This window comes from Chelon labrosus, assembly GCF_963514085.1.
Source record: "Chelon labrosus genome assembly, chromosome: 5".
NCBI classification, from domain to species: Eukaryota; Metazoa; Chordata; class Actinopteri; order Mugiliformes; family Mugilidae; genus Chelon; species Chelon labrosus.
Genome location: NC_140341.1, coordinates 27219573 through 27241861, shown reverse-complemented (window position 1 = coordinate 27241861; position 22289 = coordinate 27219573). Strand labels below are relative to the sequence as shown.

Genomic DNA, 22289 nt, shown 5'->3' with positions numbered 1-22289 from the left:
ACATGAGCAGCAGTGAAATGTGATCTTCAGGTTTGTATAAGAAACCACATAACTGAGTTTAGCCAGAGCTGTTGAATTAATCCAACAGCCCAGTCGGAATAACGACACAACAAAAATGGGTAAATTTTGGAGTTGTTATTTGATGAAATGCTCACTTTTAAGTAAATTATTGAATCCATGATCAGTGTTTATGTCTTCCATTATGTATATAGGGATGGAGATCCAGATTCAGTCATATTCTTTTTTAATACCTTGCTGTGATTCTGTCAACAGGACATTTTATTACATGGTTTCATTACTGGTTATGCAGTGTTTAGCTGAGAATCAGCTACTGACTTCATTATGAAATACCAAAATATACAGAACATGGAAGTCTTTACCAAAATGATGTAAGGCGAAAATTACTCAGTGATTTACTGAGACGCACAGTAAATATTTACCATGTCCTAAAAGTTGTCACAAATAAGCCACTGATTTACCTGCAGAGCAGCACATACACTAATAATTTATTAACTTTACAACCTCATTATCAAATAGGTGTTATGAAAGGTATTAATTGTGTTGAGGAAATGCAAGCCGGAATTTCCTCACTTGCAGATGTAATGTTACAATTACATTGTGACAATTAGGACAACGAGGAAGTCTAGGAACGGAAATTTCCGAAAGCTTCTGCTGCTAACCTTCAGAAAGCGCTTCGGTGTCATCATAATTTTCCACTCTGAGCAGAACACAAAGGTGGGCCGACCATAAATTTGCTAAATAAAACCAGTACTCTAAAGCGTGACTTAATGCTGCTAAATGTATGGAAAATCCCCAAATTCAGTGTCACTTCAAACTACTTGCCAGTGACACTGATCTTGTTTAACACTCCAAGGTTACAGACTCTGCATCTGCACACACAAAACACTGGCTAGAGACGCCGCGTCAACGTGTGTGTGTGTGTGTGTGTGTGTATATGTGTGTTCACTATCTTATCTAAGAGTGAAATCTCAACTGTGTATTTGAAAAACATCACCTGACCCGTGGTTATCTTCCTTGTAATCGTAACGTGTGTGTGTGTTGTTGTATTTGTGAGTCAGCACGTGTGTCCCTCTTCCTGCTGGAGTGAATAAGTAGTAGGAAGAGCACGGATTGTAAACTTGTTTCAGCTTCACACCACTTCTGCTGTAAAAGCTGTTGGCGCTTGTGTGTGTGTGTGTGTGTCTTGTGTGTTGAAGGTCACCGTATCGAGTGGTGCCTACGACCAGCGGACAACTTGCTGGTGAGTTCCAGACGCTGCACTCACATACGCACAGTCACAGTCAAGAGGGGACGGATGTCATGAAGTACGAAGTTATATGAGTACAAAGTACAGACAGATGTTTAGATCATCACAACACAAAGACATTTGCTGAGTTAAACATGTTCGTTCAGTGAGCGTCGGTGAGCAGGTGCGAGTGTTGACCAAGTCCAACTCTGACCGGAAATTACACTGAAATGCAGTGCTGTTGTGTACTTGTACCTTCATTTAACACATGCAGAGAGAGACAGGCATCACTCCCTATCCAGAATTGGTTGTATGGTTCGCACCTCAAGCCCTAGTTGAGCTGCTTTCTGCAACGTTGTAATAGTGTAAGGGCTCATGGACGGAGCAACAGTGTTCTGGACACAGTCAAATTGCAGTCCATGCAACTTATCATACATGAGAATAATAAATAAATAAATGCAAAACATCCAGGCAAATGTACACCCTGCAACACAGTAAGGTACTACAGTGCATGGTGGATTTCTGTGTACATATGCTGTAATGAAAAGAGAGCTGAATATTGTTGGAGCTGATCTACGCAAAGTTGAAAAAGATAACAGAATGCAGTGGTAGGGAGGAGCCCGTGTCGACGAATTACAGCTAATTTTTTATTAAGATCAGCTGATGTTGAGAATTGGCGTCATCGCTGCGAACAATCCACATCGACAACCGCGGTTAGCCGGAGACGCTGTAACGAGAGAAGAGATGTGGAAATGCAGATGTAGGATCCATGTGTATTTTAGCCTAAAGTGAGGTGACCTGGGAAGAATATAGCATGTCTTACCACCTGATCAATCAGTTCTCCAGATCTGAAGGTGATGGTATTGGCACTGTGGAAAGAAGAAGAATAGTTGACCCAGATTGATTAGAAGTAGTAAATGTTGCATTATTATTCTAAAGTAAAGAGAGGAATATTTTTAAACAGCTCTTCTTTTAGTGTGCACTGCCCTGTGACCTCTTTATTAAGGACTGAGTGTGAGCGACACAGTGTACAGTGTTTTTAATAGCTGTAAGTTTATTGGACTGCACCGTTGAACTTTGCCCACAACACTAGAGATATCAGCCAATGGCAGGGCTGCGCTGTGTGTACAGCCTGTTACCAGTGTGTGGGAAGAGGAATCAAAAGTGGCTTGTTAACACATCAAGCTGTCACCCTGTTCCTATTCCGTTTTAGATGCTCTCTTGTTCACTGACCGCGAGACCAGAGGAAAGGGGACGCGTTTGATTTACCTTTTCCCTTCACACTTCCCTGGGTCCGTCATTTTGTTGCTGTAGCCGTCTGATGGTCCGTGCTTGGCTTACAGAACCTTCATGTGTGTGCATGTCTGTGTTGGTGTGAAAGAAAGAGTGGGAACAAGTGAGTTTATCAGAGCTGTTGATGTAAAAACATATTCATCCTCAGTGGATTCAAATTGTTTATCAAATCATACACCTCTGTATCTGTGTGTGTGTGTGTGTGTGTGTGTGTGTGTGCGTGTGGAACAGCTGTCGTTCTGTCTGTATGTGTGGGTGAGTGTACATGAGTATGTAACACAGCTTCTTGCTTGCTCTCCCTCCAGATAAAGAGGAACTCTTTCAGAATGTACTGACGCAAGTGGCGGAGCAGTTTTCAAGGTAAGCAGATGGCTGAATGTGCTCTCGCGCCGGCCGATTTTCACTCATCTCACTGTTAACTTGTTACTGTGGCTTGTTTAAGGAGATATTATATTTGCATATGTACTAATGTTTGTGTGTTTATAACTTGAACTCCATTTAGTTTCTACAGTATCACTGTCTTAGACAGGACCGAGATAAACAGCTTTGGTTTGTGCATCTGTTCGTGTTTGGTGTTTCTGCTTTCATCCTACGAGTTACAAAGTTTTCATTTGTTAATGTCTAGTGGTGCTGCTGGGTCTGTTTATGAGTTATTAACCTCGGCCTCTTGGCTTTGTCTTTTCGCACTTTTCACTCATTGCTCCCACTGTCTCCAGATAAGATTGAACCGCTCCAGATTTTTAAACAATTTTACCAACCACATTGTCTGCAGAGGTCACTACAGGGTCATTGGTGCTGAGACATAGGAACACTGGTACAAAGGGTGGAATACAGCTAGAATATTTAATTTCAGATTATAATATGAGATTCCAAATACTTATGTTCTACAAGAGATTGAACTTCTAAATGTTTTGCTTTATCTTTCATGAATTACCCTTGGTTGATTAGGAAATTTGCTCTTTATTCACATGTTCAGTAGATTTTCTTGAGTGTGTTTTATAGACATACGGCTGTACAGTGCAGGGGTACATAGTTAAATTCTGTTTACACAGATATAGGTTGCAGATGCAAAGTCCACTTCTAAAGGAAGCAATGAACACACGAATAAACACATCCCTCCTTCCCTATCATTCACTTGTGTCCATCTGTCCACAGGGCATTTAAGATCAACGAGCTGAAGACCGAAGTCACCAACCGTCTAGCCATGTTGGAAAAGAGAGTAGAATGTAAGTCTTTACCCGCCACTCACCTGTCATGTTTGCACCCTTCTTTCGTGAGCTGTTAAGCGCAGAGAAACATTATTAATGAAATACTTGATAGTGATAAGCTAAAGTTATATCATAGTTGTTATTTATTACAACAATTACAGCTGTGCTATAAATGGTTCCATAGTTACGTCACACGTCACACTGTAAAAAATCACTTATGAGTGGATTGTTTAGGTGTTTTCCAGTTACACTGAAATGCAGCGTAATTGTGTACTTTTGCCTTCTTTTGACACATGCAGAGAGAGACAGGCGTGATTGTCTGTCCAGAATGGGTTGTACGGTTCGCACTTACGGACAGAGCAACAGTGTTCTGGACGCAGTCAAATGCAAAACATTCAGGCACGTGTACATGTGACTGTACATGTAAGGTGCCAGAGTGCATTGTTAATCTCTGTGTAAATATTCCATAATTGTGAAAATGGAGTTGAAGTTGAAAAAGAAAACAGAATGCAGGGGTAGACAGGAGCTAGTGTTGACAAGTTATGGTTCATCTGTACTGTAGAACAATCTATTAATACTAAAAGCATCAGCTTCTTAAAGCCCGTCCGTCCCTTGTGTAATGCACATGCTACCGATATGTGTCACTCTAAGTATTGATAAGCTGGGTAAGCAAGCTGGACATGCAAAAGGAAAAGTACATGAAAAGTAAAGTTGAAGCTGATAGAGTGTCTTCAGTTGTGCATTGTTTTTGATTTTGATCATTTAGCTTTTTTTATATATTTGTTCATAAACCAAACTGAGCCCTTTATATTTGACAAATTACCACTTGTTGATTATGAAAGTTGTTCTTTATTTACATATTTGATGAGTGTGTTCTACAGATATGTTCACCGTAGACATACAGCAGGACAGTGCAGGGATAGAAAGGTGGATTAAAAGTTGTTGTTTTTTTTAAAATCACACTGATACAAAGCTAAGTTTATAGTGAAAGTCAAGTCCGGTATTGCTAGTATTCATCCTCTGGAGACCATAAAATGTCATGGCAGTCCATTTTATATTTATGAAGATATTCCTGTCTCAACTGGCCATCCATATCATCTAAATCCATGCTAGTAGCATAGCATAGCTAAACATAGAAATATGCAGCAAAGATGTATTATGAAAAAGTCAGTTGAACTTCTGTGTCTAATCTGTGCCCTCGAAAAGAGGTTCAGCAGGTGACCGGGTCTTGCCCAGTTACGGTCTGAATAGTGATTTCATGGCTTTCACCTCATCTTCATATCTTAGCTTTAAATGTACAGAAAAAAACTCAGTGTTCAGGCACTGCAGTAGTGCTCAGACTGATAACTGACTGCATGCCTTGAATCAGTGCTGTTTGAACTTGTCTTCCTCCATCGTTTACGAGAGCACGATTAGATAAGTTGAAGGTGCATGGGTTATGTGGTCCGCTAACCCACCTCCTCCAGAGGCAGGTGACCTTGTCGTGTTTTGATAATCTACTAAACATTGACCACATTTTAACCTGTTTAGAGCGGAAAGGAATGTGCCATCTTCACAGTTATACAAACGGCAGTGCGAGATCATGCACCAGCGCCTTTCCCTTGCCTTTTTCAGCTATCACTTTCCGTTTTGGCCCTTTTATTAAGTGCAAGGGGGAACTTTGTCTTTGAGACCTGCTCACCGTGCAGTTTACATAGTTTTACCGCTTGTCCGATAGGTTCCCGGCACTTGGTGTAGATCTGTCAGTTCTCTCAAGATAAAAGCCGGCTATAAAATACAATCTATAAAGGTGTTGTAATAACCCAGGTTCACTTTGCTGTCCTGTACCATCAGTGTTCTTTTTTTATAATATAGGTCTTCAGATGCTAGCTGTTATAAATATTACCCACAAGGACATTTAATCTGTAATTGTTTTGCAATCATTAGATCTTTTGACTGTGAAGATCAAGGTCAAATACGAGAGTGTTTCAACAAGTTAGCGTTTTCTCGGGATTCCGCAGACAGACCCGATTTGTGTAAGTGGGCCACACTGACACTAAAAGACTGCTCCACCTCTTCTGAAAATAGTTTGGTTTTATGTCCACCTTTAGTGCTTTAGGGAAGTTGCTCCTCGGCTTCAGCTAACACAGCTTTGGACAAACCTGTACGTTCTACTGTAAGACAAATTCAATTTGTCAAAGCTGTGATGGAAGCCATTAATGCAGTGCAGTTTGCACAAGACTTTTTGATGTTGCTATGGTAACTGTGACATAAGTGCTATCAAAATTGTATCCTGAAGCGATATGGCAGCTACCTTCACTGACACTGTACACTTGCCTCATGCAGCAACAGAAAGAAATCTAGTATTTATAACGCTTTCAGAATATATTGTATTATACTGAGCAGTTGTGGCTCAGTCGGTAGAGTAGGTGGGTTGTCCGGAGGGTTAGCGGTTCGACACAAGTGTCATTAAACCCCCTGTTTCTCCCAGGTCTTGGCGCTGGCGTGTGAATGTGTGTGTTAGTAAATGCGTAGATGTGTCACTGTGACTGTAAAGCTCTCTGAGTACCAATAAGTACAAACGTACTATATAAATACAAGACACACAGAGTACTGACATAAAATAAACGGACAGAATACTAGGAAAATCTTTATAGAAGCTACAATTGTAAAAAAAAAATAAAAAAAAAATAAAACATAACTAGACCAGAATGTCTATGTTTTGTTTCACAGTTCAAAATGCAGCATTCAGCTTCCTCAACCCACACCCTCTATGCCTCTCTGTTATACTTCTTTTCTACACCACAAGTGCGATCATTTTAGTGCAATAACCTTATGTGCATCAACCTACTGTGCATGTTTATAGTTTTATAGTTTTACAGAGCGTGTATATTTCACATAATAGTGTGTGTGGTCAGTATTTATTTCTCATTATTGCTCTTTACTCTGCTGCTACTTTAAAGGCGAACCTCTGTTTTTTAAACTGACTCAGGGAACGTATAAGAATTCCAGTGTATCTTTTCTTTCTTGTACCTGTCCAAATGGCAATAGATTCTATTCTATTCTATTCTATTCTACTAACACAATATAAGACACTGATCAATAAAGTGGAATGGTCCATTTAGTGGCCCATGACTGCCTGATTATAACAGTCAAATGCTTTCTATTGCAAGAACACTGGAGAAAGTCGGAGTTACATGCAGCAGACTGGCATATTTGTCTTGGTTGTTATGTGTAGGCCGATTGCTGTCCTTTTTACCAGAGCTAATCAGAAAACAACTACTATGCGTGGAAAACTAAAGAGGCCCTTTCAAAGACTAGAGCCTATAGTAGTAAAAGAATCTGAGAACCTGTGAAATCAGTCTGTTCAAACCAGTCCCTTCCAAAGAAGTGCACCTTGGAGGAAGTAGTAAAAGGTAAAAGGTAGTTGGCCCAAGACACTGAAGATAAGACAATCTGAAGGTGGGTCATTTTCACAGACACAGACCCAGTTTTATACGGTAGGAATAATATTATGTCAGTATGATACAGCCATGTGCCCTTTGATTTACTTTCACATTGATTTGTTATGACACAACCCCATGGGGTTTCTTGTGAAACATGTTTCTACATGCGTAAAATACAGCATTCCCCTCCACCACCAAGTCCATCCCAGCTCGCAGCCCTCACGTATTAACAAACATCAGAGTGCATACTGTCACACAAACATTAAGGGGTTACAACTACACTGCTGGCAGCCTTGTTGACCAGTGTTTTGTAACTCCTCTCTCCCTAACTACATGTTTTTCCATGGGATGTGGCTGCAGTCCCATAATAGCCCCCAATGTGCAGACCTTCTCAGTTACCATGACAACGTGACCTGAGTTGCTTTGGTCACCATGGCATTTTTACCAGCTCTACTGTAAGCAGTTTTCTTTCAAAGCAATGTGATGTTCAGGTCAGGGTTAAGTGCAGAATTGGTTGGTGTGCACTGAAAAGGATGCTGTTCAGTTTATATTTGAACTGAATATCTAATAAACAGAATGACTGAAATGGATTTCAGTTATAAATCAGTCAGTAGTAAATAATTTTTACACAGATGCAGATTTGAGTTTTGCTTTAGTAGAAATTGAAACATTAATAGAAACTGAGGACTGGTATTAGGGGCATTTACAGTATAATATAATTAAAAAAATAAATAAAATAAAAGCTAAAGCTGTTCCGTACAGTGTAGCAGTTTGGATTTCTGGCTAGGCACCTCTATACCTCACCTGTTTGTGTGGGCGCCCCACTTGTCCTCCCCTCTCTGTCCCACTATCCCGTCTCTCACCACTGATAACTATCAGCCTAAGTGGCTGGGTTGGGAGGAACGCGATGCGATATCACTCCCACTCCTAATTCACTCAAAATAAAATGACAACTTGACAGCAGGATGCAGCCTGACACAGACACACACACTAAAACAATTTAGGATCAACTCAAAAAAAACATAAAGAACAGCACAAGGTGTTGACCTGGCCTCCAAATTCACTAGATCCCAAACTGATCAAGTATCTGTGGGATGATCCACAGAGGCCCCACTTAATGGCAATTTCTGTAGTTGCTTACCAGTGATCTGTGCCCTTTTATTCATTTCAAATGACCCTTATGGCTAGTTTTTGAGTTGCCTCATTTTTGTGTATTATCTCAAAGGACTTTGGTGGAATTTCTTGACTGCGATTGAATATTTGACCGATTAAAATGTTGTGGTCAAAGGCCATGTTTGCTGTGAACTCATAGAAATCATTTTGAACTCAACTCATTTTGACTAAATTTGTCAAAGTGCAAAGTCTGTATTCCTTCACTCGGTACAGTACAATATCTGAGTCCAGACAGACTTAGATATAAACTGCAGTTTGACAGGCTGACATTCACGAGGTGGCCTCTCTAGTTCTAAATCTGTTTCAATCTTAAGCTCATTGTAAAATTATTTGAACATTACCAATCTAAACCTAAACTTATCAGCACTACAGCATTATAAAAACAAAGCCGAAGCCAAAGTCAGATCATAAAGAGATTATATTTAACATTCATTGCAGCAACACATTACAGTGATATTGCTAGTACTTGTAAAAACTCTCACACTACATCTCAAGCAAAGTGAATTGTTTCCAAAACAAAAAACATTCCCAAAAAGCTAAAACGAAAAAAGGTGATGCTTGGTTGAAAGAAATACAATAAGAAGTTGAAGTTATATTTGAAGAAGTACATTAACGAATCTGCTTCCTGTGGCCAGTCCATTAGATTAAACTGAGATAGCTTCCTTAAAGACATCCTGCTGGACAGACGTCAGCGTCACATCATCAAGTTTTCTGACTGTGGTTTGATGAAGGTTTAATGCCTGGTTAAATCCTCAGTGTGACGACGTCCGAGCGTTATCAAAAACACTAATATAAAATCCACCTCCGACGCCTTTTTCTCAGTACCCACTCCTCTGCACTGTTGTTGTGGTTTCACATCTGATGCACAGCCACTTATAACAAGCATGCCAATTTCCTGAATACCTGGTTGCTGTGGCAACGGCGGACACAAATTTCCATCCTCTCATCATTTCAGTCGCCATGGTCACCTATGCTAATAAGAGCTGAAGTGTTGACACAGAGAGAGAGAGGTGGACTGATGAAAGCGAAGGAAGGAGTCACACAAACATACAGTGTGTGAGAGTCCAGCTGCAATCTGCCGAGCTGACCAGCACATTCAGACAGAAAAACAGAAAGCTGTTATAGTGGTGCTGAGAGCTTCAGTTAATGAGCTTTGCACGGTGAGACAGGCATGCCACTTCAGGATCTGTTCCCCTCTCACGGTAAAATTCTGTAACACCATCTAACCCTCTCAGACTTTCTCCAACCCTTTTATTTTTTTTATTTTATTTCAGTGAAATCCATGTCACAATGATCATGGCTACTGCAACTAGCTCTGCTTCGATTAGATGAGGACCACATAACAAACTTTGACATCGATAAACAACACTTTTTCTGGAGGTCCAGCCTTTCATTTTCCAAATTATGCTTCATAGTTGCAACATAACCACTTAAAATATGCCAGGCACATTTTAGTGGTCAAGAGGCTCCGTACCCACACTTGTATCTCCACAAAACTTTTACCCTAAACATTAACTCAATCAGATGCACGAGTGGCTCTTGGTTCTTGGAAAGACAGAATAGTGGCATGGAAAGATTGTAATTCTTATTTTTACAATCAAGTGTGAGTTAAAAGATGCCCAGTAAAGATGTGTTGTGAAAGAGGTTGCGCATCCGAAACTCAATCAGAATGCCTTTATTGTCATTGCAGTGTCCGCATACGGCGAAATTAACGATGCTCTCCTTAGAAAAGACTACAAACATTAACGTGTTTCAAATGCACCATCACCCTCCTTCCCCGAACCCACATATAAATCCCACATCCACGTACTCTTAAACTCACTGCTTCGCCCGTTCTTATAAATATAAAATCAAATGACATTCAGTATACAGTGACATCAAAGTTGATGGTGCGGGGGTGGGGGTGGGGAGTTCAGTGCGATGATGGCTGTTGGATAAAAACTGTTCTTGGACTTGGATCTGGACTGGTAAATGTCCTCCAGAGGTGGCAGGGGGAGACCAATAATGCCCAGGGTAGTTTTTATCACCCTCTGGAGAGTTGCGTTGTCAGCTGCTGAACAGTTTCCAAACCACACAGTTGTGCCGTATGTTAAAATGCTTTAAATCGAGCAGCGGTAGAAAGACTCCAACAGTTTTCCAGGCACTTGGGCCTTCCTCAGTGTTCTGGTGTATACAAAATGATCACAGTCCATTTGAGATCTTCGCTGATGTTGACCCTCAGGAATTTAAAACTCTGCACCTCCACTCCCCCTGTTTCCAGTGGCCTGAGCTCCCCTTCGTGTCACCTGAAATCAGTGATGATATCTTTTATTGTTCAGAGAGAGGTTGTTGTGATCACATCATAACGAACTTACAGTGAACTGAATCATCATCATCTGAATCTGCTGTTCCCCTCTACTAAACAAAACTCTACAATGACCATCCGCTTAATGTTCACCTGTGTGGCCCATAGCTTTAATGTTCTTATTCACTTTCTCATTCATTCCTGTCATGACATTTTTAGCCACGACTGTGTTAATTAAAAACCTCCCACAGCACAAAAGAGCAGCTAAAAGGACAGAGCTAAATGTGAGTGGATGTTGAGAAAGGTTTTGTCACAGAATGCATGCGAAGATGAGAGGACAAGTGCGTTCGTTCTTTTGCTGATAGATGCCGATCAACAAAGAGAGAGTTTACGCCATCAGAGACCTGACCGCGTTGCTCCAATCCCTGTCACGAGGACATGTCGGTTAATTAGATAAAAGCGTGCAAGGCCTTCTAAATTTAACACAGCGAGCAACAGACGCCGTAAACTGCTTTAAATGCTTGCAGCTAAAATAGCCCTGAGAAGTTAATGGTGTGAAAATATTGCCTTGTCTAATGAGAAATGACTCTGTGTCTGCCTGCAGTGGAGGGCATGAAGGTGGTGGAGATTGAGAAATGCCGCAACGACATCAAGAAGCTCCGCGAGGAGATGGCATCCAGGAACAACAGGTGACAGCAACAGAGGGAGCAGTCCCCTCATCATTTATCTTTAAGCTTCTCTGCATGGTGTTTAAAAATGGCTATAATTCCGAGACTCTTCCACCAGTTTGAATGTGAAATTATAGCTGATAGTGTGCACACAAATTCCTTCTACACCTGTCACTTGAATGTGCTTTAATAAATAGGTAAAAGAACAAAAATGTGTTAGTGTCCAAACAAACAATCTAAGTATTATAGTAAAGTATTAGAATGTGATTTATTCTTGCTTGTTATTCATAGTCCAAAGCTCTTTCTTCTCTTTCAGTAATTTTCTGGAAGATAATAAGAAGCTGACTCCTCGCAGAGATGTGCCCTCCTATCCAAAGGTAAGTTTTTTTTCTCCAACGTCTGTACCTCAGTGTTCATTGTTCCATTGTTCCACTGAGTGTTTCTGTAAGCCAGGTGACTGTGCTGATGCCAGGTGTACTAAGCAGTGTTGTGCAAGTTCACACTAAACAAGAACTAGGTCAAAGTTCAGTTCATATAAATAAACGTGAACTATTTCAAGTTCATGGTTCACATTTTTAAATTTTGAACTATGTTCATAGACTCCAAAATGAACAGTTCACGTTCATTTTTTCTATTTTTTTATTTTTTTTAATTGAGCAGCTTCGAGCTATTCTTGTTGAATAGAATCTCTGACTGACCTGGCCATCCATCCCCAGCACGTGATATTTTTTCCGCCAGGATCTGTGCTGCTTTTTTGAATAACCATTGACTATATATACTAGGAACTGTATATACTAGGAAATAACTCAGCTGTTTAGCTGGATCAGCTGCTTCCGCGGTACCGGAGACGGCTTCTCTTTCTCGCCTGACAGCTGTCGTAAAACTTTTTTCTTTTTTTCCTGAACGTCGTTATGTCCCTCCAGATTGAGCGAAACTCACGTCTACGCTCGCAGTTGGAAAAACGGTGCGTTCGGATCACAGTTCACAAAAACATGAACGTGTTCAATAAACGCTGTTCATGCACAACACTGGTACTAAGAATAGCCACACCTCCTCCACTGTGCTCACAGCAGCCAGGTTGGGTAGAACAAATCATTAGTGTCTGTTGTGTGGTTTCTGTGTCTTTGTTCAGTCCAAACCAAACATGATTCATTAACATGTTTGATTTTATGCCAAAACAGAGAAAACTGGAAATGTTCACAGATGTTGGTCAGGTTTACTCTATCTCTGTTTTTCAAAGTCAGTACAGAAGCTTTCTGTGTCATCTCTATTTCACACATCCATGAAGAGTTTGATTTTAAATACATTTACCACAAAACTTATTATGTATGAAATCACTACAGTTTGTGGTGGCTACAAGAGTCCAACAAGAATTTAGGAACAACTAAAATACAGGGTGTGACGCTAGTTCTCATACATGAGCATTACAGTAAATGTGTGCCCCCGAGCCAGACAGAGGCAGACAGGGTTAACTGCAAGCTCTGTTGTCTGCAGTACATGCTGTCACAACAGACCATAGACGCTCTCAAAAAACCCGCCTTTGACGTCTGGCTGTGGGAGGCCAACGAGGTAAGACTGACCAGCTCACTGAACCCATCTCACCTACAATTCCCCTCTCTCCTTCCTCCTCCCTCCTCCCTTTTCCCCCCACCCTTTGTCACTCCGTTTGCCCTGCTGCCCTCTGTGTGTGTGACCCTTGTGTGTGTGTGTAGTACCATCTGTCTAAGGAGACAATAGAAGCTCTTAGATTGCCTACATTTGATGCTTGGCAGTGGGAGCCCAACGAGGTGAGACTCATGCCCTCATTAACCTACTGATGAATGTTTCTGTCATTAACAGCCGTTATTTACTTCTGATTAATCAGCTAATGATGCAATTGTAAACCAATCAGTGAATGTGCAATCAGTTATATCTTAATCCTTCTGAAACTAGGCCTTGTTGCTTGGAGTGGGACAGAAAAGAAAGTGTTGTTAAATGTCTTGTGCATGACCTTACCTGCTCTAAACTAACTAAAGTTACCTGTGGGGTTTCAACCTTTATTACCTTTATAAAAATGAAATTCAATGGAACTGAATAGGGAAAAAAAGAGACTGAGAACTTTGTAATTGGAGGCATTTTGTCATGTCAAACACGTGCACATGATGACATTAGAACAGCAATCCGCAGATCTGACACTGATTATGGTTAACTTGACAAACTGATACAATTTATTTTCACGTGAAAGGTATTTGAGAGAGTCAGTGTACAGATGCCTCAACATGTGACCCATGTATAATGATAATAACAATGTTATTAATTGTTGCCAGTCACAATAGTAGTGCTGAACTGGAACAGCTAAGTAGAATGCAAACATAATTATTATTATGTATTGAGCCTGTGTTTGAGAAGTCTATACAAATCTCTAAAGCAGGGGTAGCAAACTCGCTTATAAGGGAGCAGCACACACCGCGCTGGACAGTACCAAAGCACATTTGTAACTCTGGCATGGCATTTGCAAAGGGAGCTGTCGTGTAAAGTCTGATGAATCTCCTCAAGGGATGTCATTTAAGACAGGGCTGTTTGATGCTGAAAACTACATGTCAACAAAGTGAAAAAAAAAACAGAAGAAAATCTGTTGATGTGGAGATAAATGCTGAACTGAACAGAATGGCTTGATTAATTGACTAGAATTTTGTGCTCCTGCACTGCAGCAGCTTCACACAAAAAAAAAAGGTACAGCACTGACAGTTTCGATATAATTATGCTGGGCCAGTTGGATTCAGTAGTTAAGCTGTCAGTCAAAACCCACTCAATGTGATCTCTCAGACATCAGATGTATCCCAAAAATAATAGTAATTTCCTATGATGTAAAGTCTTGCTGTATGGCACCTGTTCACCTTAATTCAAAATTACAAGATTTCTATGCTAAAACTAAAGTTTTAAACAGTATTGGGTACAGTTGTGTCGAAAAATAATTGTAGTTAGACTAGTTTTCAGATCTATACTGTATCGTATAAAATATACTGATAAACTGAATGTCAAGTTAAAACATACTAAATAACAATAGATATAGATTAAAACACAGGAGATACTAAAAACATGTATGGATTAAAGCACCCAGTAACCCACTGGGGTTGTTCTCATAGTTTGACAGTATGTCTTAAGGAAGGCAAAATTAAAACCAGAATGTTCCTTTCACTTGAACTTGTTTCTCACCCCAAATTCAAAACAAGAACTGCAGTCAGGTTCATATCATCCATGAAACAATGAGACAAAGGATGATTATAATCTCTACACAGACCTGGCCCTGATACGTTTCTTTGTTCTTTCAGATGCTAAGCTGTCTGGAACATATGTACCATGACTTGGGCTTGGTCAAAGACTTCAATATCAACCCCATCACACTCAAGAGATGGCTGGTGAGACCCGGACACAGCACGGTGTCACCTGCTAGCTCAAAAATTTGAATTAAGAACGACCAACAGCCTCCTGATTAAATGAGCCATTCCAGACCCGACTAATGAAGCACTCCCTGAAGGCTGACTGTAGTTTTTCAGTCTTTAATTTCTGTAATCAGACACTTTCTTCCTCTCTCTGTTTAGCTGTGCATTCATGACAACTACAAGAATAACCCCTTCCACAACTTCCGCCACTGTTTCTGTGTCACCCAGATGATGTACAGCATGATCTGCATCTGCAACCTACAGGTAATCAGCTTCTGAGATATTCTGAGAAGAGCAAATTTGTGTTTTGGCAAAATTGAGGAAAGAGACTGGTCTTGTGTGGCCGCACTAGGTTTCTTTGGTAAATGCTTTTGTATTTATATAGCTTTTCTATCTATTACTACTCAAAGCGCTTCACAGTCACAGTGACACATCTACCCATTTGATCACGCAAGCACACACCAGTGCCAAACACTGGGAGCAACTGGGGGTTCAGTGTCTTGCTCAAGGACACTTGCATGTAGCATTATTCCAGGGATCAAACCGCTAACCATCTGGTTCATGGACAACCCGCTCTGTGCTGGCTATAATGGAGAGAAAAAACATTTAAAGCATCCCAAATAGAAACAATAGGAAACAACTGCAATGATTCAGATCCTGCTGGTGGAATGACACATTATCAATCACATATAATGTCCTCAGTGGCTCTGGAAAACCATGTCATGGTCTAAGGAATATATGTCAAGTGACATCATCTGAGAAATCAAAGGTTGAAGCTGGAGGCACATATCAAAACAAAGCCTACGTCAATACCTCAGTGATTGACCTCAGATCATTTTATTGAAATGTAATACTAAATCACTTTGGTAAATATGTTTATCAGTTGGATAAGTTAGATAAGATCCACTGATACCAACTACCTGCAAAGAAGCTTCATGTTATGTGAAGTCTGCAAACTGCAGCAAAACTCTTGTGTAAAACCAAAATGTGTGAACACGTCTTTCTTTGAATAATCAATTCATAGAATGTTAATTAGTGAACATCAAACGTGCTTCAGAGGTGCACTTCTTTGCAGAGCCCAGCCAACTCAAAGCTGAAAAATCTCCCTTTTGGTTTTGGCAGTCCTTGGGCTCATAAGTATATAGAGCGGGGATGGGCAACCTAAATGATGGAGGGGGCCACAATTTTTCATCGACACTACCAGAGGGCCACATAGGACCGCGCACTTAACCAGATATGATAAAACTGCCATTTTAAATATGTTTGTGTATGTATAATTAGATTATATTTATAATTATATATATATGTGTGTGTTTATTGAAGCAAACAAAAAATAACCACTTACTGTGATTTATTTATTTTTTTATTTTTTTAATTAATTTGTGCTTTTTTTTTTACACTAAGAAAGAGTTTAACATTTTCCCTGTATACCCACTCTACCTCACCACTATCAGCAGTGGGCACTGGTAAAAAGCAGCTGTTGTTTGTGTACTTTTGATTTAAGGTCCGCTACATAGCAGCCCCTGCAGCTTCAGTATACTTCTCGTGTTTAGCTTTGTGCAACGTGTTGTAGCGGCAACTTAAATTGAAATCGTTCATGGCAGATAGCGTCTCTAATCAGACTAAGCACATAGGCTTGCCTTTACATTCTGTGAACAGATAATCTTCTTTCAGCTGAAAGACACGATTTTCTCGATTAAGTTTTCTCTTTCCCCCGCTCTTAGCCATGGCTCAACGTCTCTTCTTCATTGGTGGAGAAGACCCGGTGGAAGCGTGCGCGAGGCGGCGTCTGCATTGGAGGCGCTATCTAGTGGCCAACTGTGTCATTACAATTGATTCAGTGCCGCAGAGGATACAGTTTTATAATATTCAAAAATTAATCTAAGGGTCACGTCGAGTGAGGTGGGCCACCAGTTGCCCATCCCTGATATAGAGGGACCCTGCTGGATAGAGAGACAGATAAAAGAGGGTGATAGGACAGAGGAGGAGGAGAGAGCAGAAGGGGCAAAGATCAGAATCACAAAGGATCAGAAGCAAGCATGCCATATCATAGTAAACTGGTTTATTGGTGTAATGTGGTATTATGACATCTTTGATATATTGGATCTGGGCCATTACCTTTCTATTCTTGATCTTACAGGGAGGTAGTGAAGATGCATGAACTTGTTTTTCACAATGCCTTTGATAGACTTTTATTTTAAATTGCTTGTTTTGAGGTGTTTAGGCCAGGCACGGTAACAGTTTTCAGTTTTGTCTGACTTAAGAATAAGGGATTTATCTTATTATCATCATTGTTTCTAAATGATATCGACATGATATCGACACTGAAAAGCATATATGATGTGAAACGTATCTGACCTAACACAGAAACCTGAGGAATTCCACTTGTGTATTGTGAAGAAAATATTAGGCTATCAGAAAAATTCAGTTCAAACCAATCAAGTGAATATATAGTTGTTGATCTCAGCACTGCTGTAAATTCTCACTGAAATTATTCAAACAAACTATTGTTTTTTGCCAGTTGAACTGTTAAATTTCAATCACCGTTCCTGGCATGTCCGTTGAAAGACAACAGTGGTTTGGAAGGTACAGAAAAATCCAGCCAAGTGAAGAATATTGTTGAGGAGTTAACCATGTCCTTATCTAGATTTACCATTAAGAAGACACTTCATGAAAGCAAACAGAGAAGGCTCACCACACGAAGTGGTTGTGAAGAAAAGAAAGGCCAGATTTGACTTTGCTGAATGGATAGATAGATTTTTTATAGATATAAATAAAACTAAGATCCACCTGTAATAAAATGACAATGATGGACATGCATGACTTCCAATGGCACTGGGACACTGATGTTTATTAATGATGTAACAGATTTCTGAAGTGTATAGGGACTACTGCCTACTAGATTCTGCCAAATTAAGTTGATTGGGTGAAGAGTCACTGTACATATGGTCAATAACTCAAAACATACTGCAAAAAAAGGTAGTGATAGTGGATACTTTGTAATGATTGTCAGTCACCTAATCTCACTCCAGTCAAGTATATATTTCATTTCCTAAAGACAGTTTGGTAACAGTATGTTACATGTACATGATACACGATACACGATAAACAATAAACGTTACATGATAAATGATATATGATACATGATAAATGATACACGATAAACGATACATGACACATGATACATGATAAACATTAAACGATGAACGATACACAATACATGATAAATGATATATGATACATGATGCATGACATCAGACTGGTCTCAGCCGAAGTACAGTTCATGCAGAATGTAACTGTGAAGGCACACTGCATGCAGGTATAATTTGATCATCTAATTTTCTCTCTCTTTCGTCATTGATTCATTTCAATTTAAAACGCCATATGCACTGATGTTTTAGTTGCCATGTGAGGGGTGGAATAACAGGGTGTGATGACAGACGGAGCAATGTCTGCAAATGTCAAGAGAAAGAAAAGGGGGAGGATGAGGAATGTGCTGAGGAGGTCATACACAAAGATGCAGCGTGGCATTTTGAGGGTGGATGGGTGGATTAGCACGCATGAATTAGGACACTCTTTTAGTGAAAGGCTTCATTGATGCATGAATTAAATAATAACTGTGTTTGTGTTTACTCTTAGGAGAAGTTCACTCAGGTGGACATTCTGATTCTCATGACAGCTGCTGTGTGTCACGACCTTGATCACCCCGGGTTCAACAACACGTAAGACAAACACACACAAAGTAATCCAGCAACACACTGTAACTCTTTTCTTTTTCTATGTGAGGTCTCTTCTGTCCCTGCTTCACATTGTTCCTCTAAACGCTTTCCTTTTGTGTTTTCAACTTCCACTTTCTCCACCTTACCATTCCCTTCATCGCCTCTTGTCTCTTCAAGTCCTCCCATGTGCCTCATCTCTCTGTTTTCTTTTTTTATTCCTTCTTCTAGGTACCAAATCAATGCCAGGACGGAGCTTGCTGTTCGCTACAATGACATCTCCCCTCTTGAGAACCACCACTGTGCTGTGGCCTTCCAGATCTTCTCTCAGCCTGACTGCAACATCTTCTCTAACTTTGACCCTGAGGCCTTCAAACAGATACGACAGGTAGGGCTGAATATGTGTGAAGCAGTCTCTGTAATTATTATCAGACATAACTAATGATGATAGGTCACAGTTAGATCACAGGTCTTAATGAAATTGCGCATCCATAAAAAGTCTTTGGCTTTATATACTGTCAGACTATGAAGATTTGTCTTTACAGATTGTTACAATATTCACAGTATGGGTTGGAAGAAGTAAATGAATGTCGAGTGAAATGAAACTAGGTCAAGTCAATGTAAACTGACTGGCGGCGTGTGTTGGAGCGAGAGTTTACACTTTGGTCATGAGCTGTTTCATCACAAGAAGCTTCTGCTGACGTGCTCACTATAAAGAATTGTTGCTGATCATGAAGCAGGAAGGTTACAGTGTAATGTGTACAGTGTAGTGTTACAACACATCATCCATAGTCTTCAGTTAACAAACTGTCTATAAATGGAGACAGTTTGGTTCCGCTTCTACTCAGGGTTGCACGAGTTCAGATTTTTAAAGTCAACTGTTAGTCATGAAAGTCAATGCAACACCGACTAGTTGTGAATGATGACGTCACTATTAAAAACAGATTAGAAAGTAATGCTTTGCAACAATGAAATCTATATTCTAGATCTAAATACGTATGTGTATGTACTGATGAGCCTTTTCACTCTGTGCTGTTTAGGGAACCATCACACTTATCCTGGCCACAGACATGGCTCGCCACGGGGAGATCCTGGACTCCTTCAAGCAAAAAGTCGACAACTTTGATTATGCAGATGAGGAGCACGTCACCTGTGTAAGGACACCTTCATTCACAATGCCTTTGTGAATTTATGCTGACACAGCTGCAGTTGAAGTCAGCTGATCACAAAAAAAAAGCACATTCAGCGAAAGTGACATCATGTGGACTGATTCGACTGATCGGACAGTTTTGGGGATACACAGTCATACACAGTAGCACTCAAGTAGAGTTTAGAATACAGCAACGAATCATTTTTCTTAAGAATGTAACTGATCTTTCCTAAACAAGAAGTTATTTCTATTGTGAGAGCAATTCATGACCTTCTGGAAACAAAGAATTTCTGTTATTATAGATTTAGTTTTTCAATTAAGGCAAGTGTGTCACGTCATCATACCAGGTTACCACCTGCTGTATGCTTATTGCATTTACTGCCACAGTAGCCCCGTGTTCAAGGAAAACTTTTGACCTTGTGCCCTTTGCAGCTGAAGATGGTACTTATCAAGTGCTGCGACATCTCCAATGAGGTGCGGCCCATGGAGGTGGCTGAGCCCTGGGTAGACTGCCTACTCGAGGAGTACTTCATGCAGGTGGGTCCAACAAAGTGTATTTACTTTATCTATGCTGCATTTCTTCTCAGTTTGTATTTTTTAAGTTGATTAGCCCCAAAAATGAAATGAGTTTTGAGTTTGCAATTCCTTCGGGCAAGGTAATGTTTGTAGCTATTCATTATGGATGTCCATTATGTTGATTCTGTGATAGAAAGAGTGACAGAAAATGTTTCCATCCTCTTACAGGAGACCACAATGTACATTTTCTGATGTGTGTTTATGTCGTTTACGGTGCTCAGAGTGACAGGGAGAAAGCTGAAGGGCTCCCTGTGGCTCCGTTCATGGACAGAGAAAAGGTCACCAAGCCAACAGCCCAGATTGGCTTCATCAAATTCGTCCTCATCCCCATGTTTGAGACTGTCATGAAGGTGAGCATGCAGGGCATTGCTGAGACTGACAAAGGTAGAGGGGCTGCAGAAAGGGAAATGGGTACTGTTGCCTCTGCATCTCTTCTTTCTCTTCTCTCATCACCTTTGCATATCTGCAAATTGCTGCTGTAGAGTCTGACACCAAGATTGTATTGGATCCAGCTACAAATTGTTGTTGCAAAGGCATCCAACAGGCTTTCACTTCCAGAGACCCAGATGCCCAAAATACTTTCTACTTTGCTTCTCCCCAGCAATTTCCGGTGGAAAGAATGAGAATACACCGATCAGCCACAACATTAAAACCACTGACAGGAGAATTAAATAACATTGGCCATCTTGTGATAATTCACCTGGCATTCATGTGGATGTTACTTAGACAGGCACCCGCACCCCATATCAATGACTCTCCTTGATGGCAGCAGCCATCCCCAGCAGGATGCAGCCTGACACAGACACACACACAAAAGGGGTTTTGGAGCGACTCCAAAAAACATGAAGAACAGCACAAGGTGTTGACCTGGCCTCCAAATTCACTAGATCCCAAACTGATCAAGTATCTGTGGGATGGTCCACAGAGGCCCCTCCCCTCAATCCATGGGACCCATTCTCTGATGAGTCACAACTGTTTTGGAGGCACAAGGGAGACCTACATAATATTAGGAAGGTGGTCATAATGTTATGCCTGATCAGTGTAAGATTTTACACACATTCGCATTCATAAGGGATCTAAGTGTACTGCTTCTCTGTCTGCTGGCTTCATACAGTTACAGTTTAACAGACACCAATAATGAGGAGTTTGCAGCAACACTAACAGTACTGACTTTGTGTGTACCAGCTGTTCCCACAGATTGAGGAGGCGATGGTGCAACCACTTAGAGAGTCAAGAGACCGATACGAAGAACTCAAACAGATTGATGACGCCATGAATGAGGTTGGAGGATTTCTATGAGTACGTGGATGCATTTCATTTGTCCGCAGTGCAGTTTATGACTCAACACAACTAATGTTGCCCCCAGGTGCAGAAAAAGAAAAGTGAAAACTTGACCATGGGAGGGAAGAAGAAGTAAATGTTTTTTTTTTTTTTTTTTTTAAAAGGTAAGAACAAAACAAAAGTGTTTGCCATCAGTGTACTTGTTAAAACTGTTCAGTTTTCCCTCATCAATTGAATCTGTGTGTTTCAGCACCTGTGAGCGTAGGGCACGAGAGTGAAGCAGTGTGATGTAAATTGAACTGGAAAAAGGATCCAGTTTGTCATAGGAAAGTCTATGTTTCAGACAGCAGCTCTGAGACAGCGTTACAAACTACTGGTGGACTCGAGGACAATCCAAAGCCTTTTCAGGGAATGTCAGCATTTGTACAGCACAGACTACTACAGTGAACAATATTTAGATAATGGCATTGTTTTTTTTTGTTTGAAATGTGTTTTTTTACAGATTGTACAGTATTTTAGTGACCTTTGTTCTTTCCTACTAAAAATAAAAGAATTAACTGCAGAATCTTGTGTAACTCCTTAATGTATCTGGTTATAACTAATCAAAGTAATGACCTTACAAATCCTAATATTTTTTATTGATATTTTGTATTAAAACTTCATATTTACATCATAGACACTGTATAGATGCAATTTTAAGACCATTTACTACAAATTGGTGTTTGATCATTTTCTTTATGTTATTTCAATATGGTCTCTTAATCACACTATAAACTAAGAATGGCTATTCAACATTTTTTTATAATGATATTTGTAATGGATCAAATAAGATCCATTACAAATACAA

General features: G+C 40.2%; 1 protein-coding gene across 1 annotated transcript in view; it reads left to right on the top strand.

Annotated features, from left to right (window-relative positions):
* The window catches only part of pde9aa (phosphodiesterase 9aa), a gene marked incomplete at both ends in the record, with an annotated part of 28649 nt that extends 7071 nt beyond the window's left edge, over positions 1-21578 (top strand). Inside the window, 15 exons of the mRNA XM_084544672.1 lie at positions 1218-1261; positions 2845-2899; positions 3695-3765; positions 11234-11318; positions 11614-11674; positions 12792-12866; positions 14609-14695; positions 14879-14983; positions 18359-18441; positions 18667-18823; positions 19476-19589; positions 20018-20122; positions 20383-20511; positions 21347-21442; positions 21528-21578. Of these exons, the coding sequence (XP_084400798.1) occupies positions 1218-1261; positions 2845-2899; positions 3695-3765; positions 11234-11318; positions 11614-11674; positions 12792-12866; positions 14609-14695; positions 14879-14983; positions 18359-18441; positions 18667-18823; positions 19476-19589; positions 20018-20122; positions 20383-20511; positions 21347-21442; positions 21528-21578 (1318 nt within the window). The remainder of the gene's footprint in view (positions 1-1217; positions 1262-2844; positions 2900-3694; positions 3766-11233; positions 11319-11613; positions 11675-12791; positions 12867-14608; positions 14696-14878; positions 14984-18358; positions 18442-18666; positions 18824-19475; positions 19590-20017; positions 20123-20382; positions 20512-21346; positions 21443-21527) is intronic.
* Between the last annotated feature and the right edge of the window lie 711 nt (positions 21579-22289).